The sequence below is a fragment of the Saccostrea cucullata genome, unplaced genomic scaffold, assembly GCF_032062105.1.
Source record: "Saccostrea cucullata isolate Sc308-1 unplaced genomic scaffold, CSIRO_AGI_Scuc_v1 ctg501, whole genome shotgun sequence".
Classification (NCBI taxonomy): domain Eukaryota; kingdom Metazoa; phylum Mollusca; class Bivalvia; order Ostreida; family Ostreidae; genus Saccostrea; species Saccostrea cuccullata.
In genome coordinates this window covers 423,695-431,969 of record NW_026935502.1, presented here as the reverse complement: position 1 = coordinate 431,969, position 8,275 = coordinate 423,695, and the positions used below count along the sequence as shown (strand labels likewise).

The following is an 8,275-nucleotide window of genomic DNA, read 5'->3' as shown; positions in this document are numbered from 1 at the left end:
TGCAGATATTTGCTGCAGCGTTGTTTAACATATATCAATTGCATGTTTAATTTTCTTCATTTTTCATGTTCAACCTTTATGTTTATTTCTATTTGTTATTCTATAAAATATTGGAACCTTTATTGTCTTGAAAGGTAATTAAGAAAATAGTAAATAATAGATCAGAGTTAGCTGACAACAATGATAGCTCATTTACATTTTTAAATGTTTATAATAAAGTTACATGAAGATGCTTGGTCCTATTTCGATTTAAATTAAGATTATTTTTAAATTATAATAACATATATCATGTTGATGTTAGAAAAATAATGGATAAATTACAAATGGTCTGATCGTTTTATAGTTCCCAAAATAGAGTTCTAGGGGTATATATACTGAGGCGAGTTACTGCTTCTTACAAACCGCTCCCCATCACCAGGAGAACTGCCGCCCAACAAAGGAGGTATGCATCAGTTTTAATATTCCATTTCAACGATTCTTTCCATTGTTCATTCTTTCTTTCATTCATTAATTTATATTTTTCTTTAAATAAATCAAGTTTGTTGGTTTTCTCATTTAAATATTATATAGTAAAACTATTTTTATACTTATATGAATATATATTATATGAAAATTCAGAAGAATTAAATGTACAATTTAATCTGCTAAGTCTATTTAACACCAATATAATACTAATAAAATAATTAAAAAATCATCGCTTTTCAGACAATGCTCAGAATAATCTCCCTTGCTTGTATTGTTGCCTATGTCGTTGGGGACGGCAATTCATTCCAGTATAATAATGTCCCCGGATACAATGACATAGGATTCGGTGTGCAGAACTCTTATGGACCCTATGCCTTACAGAACAACTATGATAACGGTTTTAATGGCGGTCTCAGCGGAAATTACGTACCTCATTACTTCGGTTTCAATTACGACTTTGGGGGTTCCGCTGTAGCTGGTGCTGCTGCTTCCTCTGACGATTTTGGAAGTTCTGCTGCATCTTCTGCTTTAGCTGCCGGTCTGGGTAGCGCAGCCGCCGGTGCTGCTGCTTCTACTGGCGCCGCCGCATCTGCTGCCTCTGCTGTAGGATCTGGAATGTTCGGAAACTACCAATACTATGCTCCTTACACTCCTTCTTATCCATCATACTTGTACCTCCCAAATACTTACGGCAATAGATTTGGACCCGGATACGGAAGTTTTGTTGGTGGATCAAATTCATACAAAAGGCCTATCAGAGGTTTTCCTAGATTCCATAAAAGGGAAAGATCGGTAAGTATATATACATGCATTACTCTTTCTTAAGTTACATACATAATTTTTAAAATTTATCTCTTTAATTTATTTTTTTTTATTTTGTAGGTTTACTAAACAGAGGGACACACGATAAAAACCAGTAGTTTTATAAGTATTAAATAAAACAAAAGAAAAATAGTGTCTTTTGTTCATTTGGTGAATTCGTAAAATCATTGGAGATTCAGTAATGGTTGAAAGGTACAGTCTTTTTCCTAAAATTAAATAAAAATTGTCATGAGTGTAAACATAGCTATCAAAAGTTTAAGCAAACTTCAACACTTAATATCATTTGGATTTTTGTCAATGAAATATCTTCATATAATGTTTTATTTTTTCTATAGAGATTTCCGTGACAAAAAGTACCAATCAAAATAAATGCTTTATGCATGCTTTGACGTAGACTTTAATGCTGCAAGAAATATTAATGTTAATTCAACAATTTTACATACGTTCAATGCTTAAGAGAAAATAGAGACAATTGAAAATAAATATCCTGTTGTCATGTACATCTAGGGCTTTAACTTCAGGTAGCAGTAATGGTTACATCCCTTCTTTTTATGATAGAGCCAAAAACGGATTAAACATTCTGAAATTCCGTAAGAAAGATATATTCTGCTTCGTGGCAAACAAAACGCAGATGTTGAATGGGATAACTGATCTCTTGTAAATTAAAAATTCTTTGAAAATTATCAAAGTAGATCTAGAATTTGCATGGATTATTACTGGTATCAAACTCGTACTTCTTTATAGAACAATGGTGAAGATAACGGATGGATATCTATCTCATTAAAACTTCAAATGATATCAGTGCATCAAGACGGAATCCTGAAAATTCAACAGCCCGGCCAGATGCCCATGAGGAGTAAGCGATGATATAAAACTGTATCTTTCTACTGTATAAATGTGCATGGTGAAAGGGAAACAGTTAAAATTGACATCCCAAGATCACAGCATTTTCAACATACTCGTAGGAAACTTAAAAGCGTTATAAATTTTTTATTTGATCAAGGTCTTTCTGATCTTTGGGAGTTCGTCGTGATGTTCACGTTAAGATTTTTTTGTCACAAACATCATTCGTATAGTGAAAGTCCTATACTATTGATATAGAATGCTGTGCACTCATTGTTTTAAAAATAGAGCTTTGATTTCTAGAAAATGTTTGTGGATATTAACTCAATTTTGAAAGCATGTCCCTATTATTACGAAACTGGTCTTGAGATCATGGTACATTTAAAGAGTTGCCGTCATAATTAGCTAATAATTGATTGATCGAGAACTGGCAATTTAAGATTGTAAAAGTTTTATACCATAAGTGTGCTTATAACAGCGCATTTGGCAACCAATGGAATGTTGAGAGATCTCGACAGATTGCTGAAAACGTAATAACAGACCTTATTTCATATTCATGTCAAACAGAATTTTTTGAAAAACCTGTACATGACATGAAAAAAATGATTGCTGTGACCTTTCATTTGACATTCAGATTCAATTAACAATAGTTAGAAACAATTAATCATGATTAACATTATCAATTATTTATACTTCATACTTCCATTCATTGATATATACCACAACTTCTGACAAATCTAGCTACTTGTATTTCATATAAATATATTTAACGAGAAAATTGCGTAAATGCTAAATTAACAACAAATATTTAAAACAAACGTGCTGACTTCATTTTTTCCTATCTTCAACTTTCCTTTATTTATGTAGCAAATATCATTATTTTGTTCATACGGGGTTTATGTTACCCAGTCGGTTCTGTACCCAAGAAAATTATTTCATAGTAACAAAGTTTTATATTCATCCACATATGATTCACACCATATCTTAAATATTGTTGTTCAATTACCGTGATGTCTCTACTTCACTGATGTAAATATTTTTTGTAAACTTGAATTAATCCTGTTTGTTATCCCTGTACATTTCATTATCAAGATTTTAAAAAGTTTAATAATCCAGCATAGTACAAATTATTCTCATCGTAGGGGAAATTATTGTCATAGAATTAAAGTTGAAAAGCTCAGATAACGATCCTTTAAAACAAAGACAATGTTGTTACCTGCTTTGTCATCTAGTACCCATACTGATCCTGTAATTAACTGAAAACAAAAGGATAATGTTTGCCCTCAGTCGCTTTATGTGAGATTTCAACATCCCTCTGATACTTTTAATGCATTCTGACAAAGTGACCAGGTGTTCTTTTTCATATCTGTCCCATCACCCGAATTTATTAAAATTTATAGTATTATGTAATGAAAACGGAAATCAAAAGTTCGGAGTTCCCTACATTTTTGCCCTTTTGAAAAAAGTGATTTAACGCCTTGATTATTAACTACATTTACATCACCAGTAATGAAGTGTCCAGCAGGACGTACTTTGAAGGAAAACGCCAACTCGTTTAATTTTTATTCCACAAATGTTTGATATCTAGGCACAGAAGAGTATTTTTTGGAATTAAAAACTTAGAAGCAATACTTGATGTGTATTAGTAAGAAATACAAGACCTCAACTTGAAGATGATGAAACACACGTCTGGATCTTTTTTGTTTTTCAAGACATATCAAATGCGTCAATTTTTTTGCTGACATATTGGGCTTTTATGTATTTATTTTCATAAAACAGGTATATTTAAGGCCCCATCTTTTTACCCTAAAGTATAACAAAGAAAAGATGAATATCCAATAATTTCCTTCATTTTACACCTTTTATCAATTCTAATCATTTTATAATACACATGTATTTATTTCATTCTGTGGTCTAATAAATAAAACACCTTCAGTCTAAATAACATAATTGAAAAAAGTCACGTTTCTGTCATTACAACAAAGGACTACGTTCACCTTTTGTAAATTTACAAAACGTAAATCGGTAAACGATGGTCCAAGTAGTGAAAAAGGTGTTGTTACAGATATGTACATATACAACACATGGACTGAGAACTGCAGAAGGCAGGGGTTACAATTTTTTACAATGTAAAAAATATGCTCTAAAAGATTTTTATTTGAAAAAAAGTCCACAAGTAAAGTCTTTATTAACAATGAAAAATTATTAGTTCAATGATTGATTTACCGGCAAGTGCAGTCTTTACCATGTCATGTACTTTAAAAAGTATAGATATTGATTTTTTAAAAAATCAACTACTCTCTCATTGCATAACATAAAGAATAAAGGCACCGAGTTAATAATTAAGAACAAAGTAATATATGCAGATTTGACACATCTATCATTTTTATGTTAAGTCATGAATTAAGGGTCTTTTTCGTACTGTCTGTTTGAAGAACTTAATGACTAAGAGATTAAAGTTCATCTATAACAAAGAAAAATATATGATTTGTCACCTTTATACTGCAATTAAAGGGACCTTCTTGAATTATAATACTATTCTTATTACAAAAGGGATGTAAATTGATTTTAATGGTAATGCTTCTCGACTAAGTTATGTTTTAAAATTTATATTTACCTTCGAAGTAATTTGGTCAGTCATCACATTGAACTACACACCTTGATGAAGGAAAGATTAAATAACCTTACCATTAAACAAGTGAAATGGTTATAGAACTTCCTCACCAAGCCCAGTATTACCATGAAAACGGACAAGACTTATGGATTATAACAGGAATCCACATAAAAGCATATAATGAAACAATACATTTAATTTTAATTTTTTCTACTTAACATCGCAACACCTTAATGTTATATTGCGGATTCTTTTTAGAATAAATGAAGTTTTCGACATCACAAGCACAATATATTATTGCTATAAAGTATTCACAGAAATCACTTGTAATTTTAATGTTAAAAATTAAATTCATTTTTTGTTGATAAAGAAAAAAAACATTAAACGACAGACACCTGAATGCATTTAGATGGAATTAGAGTTCAATATATATAATAACAGAAAACCTTCAAGGCTGGAGTTTGGATACTAGTAATTGTTGAATTAGTCTATATAAAGTTCTGGCGACGTAACTGCTCAGGTATCCCAAAAAGTTGGAAAAAAGATTTGAATTGTTTATCTATTTCCATTTCATGTATCAAATTATTGAAAGATCTATGATTGAAATATTGGAATTGCTTAAGAAATCCTTTAACAATTATTTTAATGAAATATTAATAGAGAATACACGTAAGAATAATATAATATATAATTTGAATATTCATAGTTTAATTCCTGTTGGCGATTAATTTTTTTTTTGAATTTTGCCTTAGTGTTCAACACGTCTTAGACGTGAATTAAACCAAGAATGTCTATTTTATTTGATCATTTTTGAAGACATTAGAAGTATACTTTTTGAAAGCTAATTAAAAAAAATTAATTACAAAAGACTTCCTTTCATAAGCATGTCATTATGTAAATCAGTACTCTTTATAATTTCCATTAATTTGATTGCCAATTCATTGACATTGCCAAGGCAACCATTTTAAACCAACATTCCACCATGACGTCATGTATTTTAAATGATATATAAGGGGAACCTTTGCTCTAATATTTGTACAGCCAAACAGTTGTCCAAGACACCAGACCGAACAAAAGAAGGTAAGAAACTTAATTTTTTCCTAAATTTTAGGTACAGTATTTAAGACAGTAAAAAAGTTATAATTTCTACATGTTACAAAATCTTTTGTTAGAGTATATTTTGTTTTGAACAATATGAATTTTGAGAGGTCTAACATATTATCATTAGAATAGTTTCTCATTCAATGTTTTTCATTATTAATTATCCAGGAACCAAAAATATTTTCACACCACTCCAACCTTTGTACTTTCATATAACCCCACGATTCCATTTTCGACAAATAAAAATAGTTGGTTGTACAAAACATTGTGTTCCTATTACTAAAATAAAAAAATAATTGCTTGTTTAAACAGGACTGATTATTAAATTTTAAATCAAAAACATTATTAATTGTTATTTCCTTTTCTTCCACAGGATGCTGCGACTCATTGCCGTTACTTGCATTGTTGCCTGCGTTTTCGCAGACTCCTACTACCCCAAGTCAGGAGGATGTGGAATTTACGGTTGCAACTACGGGTACCAAGCACAAGGCCTATATGGTAACTTCGGAGGACTCGTAGGCACTGGTGGTAGTGGGCTAAGCACTGGAGGTTTCAACAGTGGATTGTTCGGTCTTGGTGGAGGATCAGCTGCCGCAAGCGCCGCCGCCGCCGCTGGGGATGCTGCTGCTGCCTCCTCTGCTGCCGCTGCTGGTGGAAATGCCGCCGCCTCATCAGCCGCCGCTGCTGGTGGTTTAGGTTGGAACCAATACTACCCAAACCAATACTACTCTGGGCAATACAACTACTTCCCTGGAGCCTATAACAACTTTGTTTCTGGATACAACTACTACCCAGGACAGTACTACTCCGGCTATTACCCCACACAGTTCCCATACTACGGAATCGGAGGTGGATCTGCCGCCGCTGCTTCTGCCGCTGCCGCTGGTCAGAGCGCCGCTGCCTCTGCCGCTGCTGCCGCTAGTCAGATGAACGCTGCCGCCTCCGCTGCTGCTTCTTCAGGATTCAATGGATTTAATGGAGTCGGAAACGGAATCATTGTTGGTGGAGGTTACGGAGTCCGAAGACCCAGAAAGGTATTAAGAAGTGATTTACTTTATCTAAAAAAAATACTACGCTGAAAAATAATTGGTTTTAAAGCATTATATCCCCTTTTTCATCCTGGTGATTAAACATTAGCAAGGTATCGCAAAGATAAATTATTTTATTCGTTCATTATTTTGGTTAGAATTCCGTTTTTGATTTTGCTACTTTGTCTAGTAAATGCTGAATAACTTTCCTTCTTGTTTTTGTCGGATGATCTGCGAGAAACTCATGTAGAAAGAAACATTGTTTACCAATACAATGACCAATAATATTTTTTCTTATTACTTTCAGGTTTACTAAATAAATGGAAACGACCGGAAGCTTGTGTATGGTATTGAATGATTGTATTTATTGTATATTAAATTCTTCATTTATGCAGCATATATGGCTATTAGTTTTCAATTAATTTTACCAATGCTATAACAACATACATTACATATGTACAAGTGTATAACTACGTATAGAACTCAAAATACCCAAGAAACTAATTGTACCAGTATTTGCAATTGGAAAATTTTAATTTAAAACTGCAAGAGGGGCTTCTTATCGTGAACAAAGTTTGTGCTTAATTATCACAATTGATAACAGAACAAACCAACAGGTGCTTTAGAAGAGTAAGCATTGACTGTCGACTTAACAAACTCGCACTGAGTCTTAAGTCTTCACCAGGTAGAAGAGGAAATACGTTTTTCAAAATGACCTAACATTTCCCACTAAAATAAGCTCAGTTATTAAAGTGAAAAGAAAAAATCTACAATGCTTTTTTTTTTTTTTTACAAATGGACTTTTCATACCTAAAAACAAAAGCCTTAATTAACATGGACATATCAATATTGCCTTTCCTTTTTCAGCATTGAGTAAAACGTACAAAACACAACAGTAGGGATCTCCTTAAGCCTTAAATTACTTTAACCATACCTCTGCTATTGTGATTTGTACGTTTTACTCAATGCTGAAAAAGGAAAAGCAATACTGATATGTTGCATTTTCAAACATTCCTGATTTCCCTTTTGTTTTAAGCTCACCTGAGCCGAAGGCTCAATTCAAATAATTTTCTTAACTTTCAAATCAAAATTTGTCCTGCACAAATGTCTGTCGTCGTCGTTGTCGTTGTTGTCGTTAACTTTTCACATCTTCATCTTCTTCTCAAGAACCACTGGGCCAATTTCAAACAATCTTGCCACAAAGTATCCTTAGGTAAAGGGGATTCAAGTTTGATCAAATAAAGGGCCAAACCCTTTTCCAAGGGGAGATAATTATGAATTAGAGAAAAATTGATGGCATTTTTAAAAACTCTTCTTCTCAAGAACCACTGTGCCAGGAAAGATGAAACTTATGGGGAATCATCCTCAGGTAGTGTAGATTCAAGTTTGTTCAATTCATGAC

General features: G+C 32.6%; 2 protein-coding genes across 2 annotated transcripts; both read left to right on the top strand.

Annotated features, from left to right (window-relative positions):
* The first annotated feature begins 708 nt into the window (after positions 1–708).
* LOC134243042 (keratin-3, type I cytoskeletal 51 kDa-like) lies at positions 709–1,417 on the top strand. Its single transcript, XM_062725259.1, has 2 exons — positions 709–1,257; positions 1,348–1,417. The coding sequence occupies exons 1-2, from the start codon at positions 709–711 to the stop codon at positions 1,354–1,356; spliced, it is 558 nt and encodes a 185-aa protein (XP_062581243.1). The 3' UTR covers positions 1,357–1,417.
* A 4,314-nt stretch (positions 1,418–5,731) lies between these two features.
* LOC134243041 (spidroin-1-like) lies at positions 5,732–7,272 on the top strand. The gene is made up of 3 exons (XM_062725258.1): positions 5,732–5,824; positions 6,219–6,879; positions 7,181–7,272. Exons 2-3 carry the CDS (start codon positions 6,220–6,222, stop codon positions 7,187–7,189), a joined length of 669 nt encoding a protein of 222 aa, XP_062581242.1. The 5' UTR covers positions 5,732–5,824; position 6,219; the 3' UTR covers positions 7,190–7,272.
* Positions 7,273–8,275: the final 1,003 nt, after the last annotated feature.

Bases quoted from the DNA above. Each gene is read 5' to 3' on its own strand.
- LOC134243042 (XM_062725259.1), top strand. From the start codon at position 709: ATGCTCAGAATAATCTCCCTTGCTTGTATTGTTGCCTATGTCGTTGGG.
- LOC134243041 (XM_062725258.1), top strand. From the start codon at position 6,220: ATGCTGCGACTCATTGCCGTTACTTGCATTGTTGCCTGCGTTTTCGCA.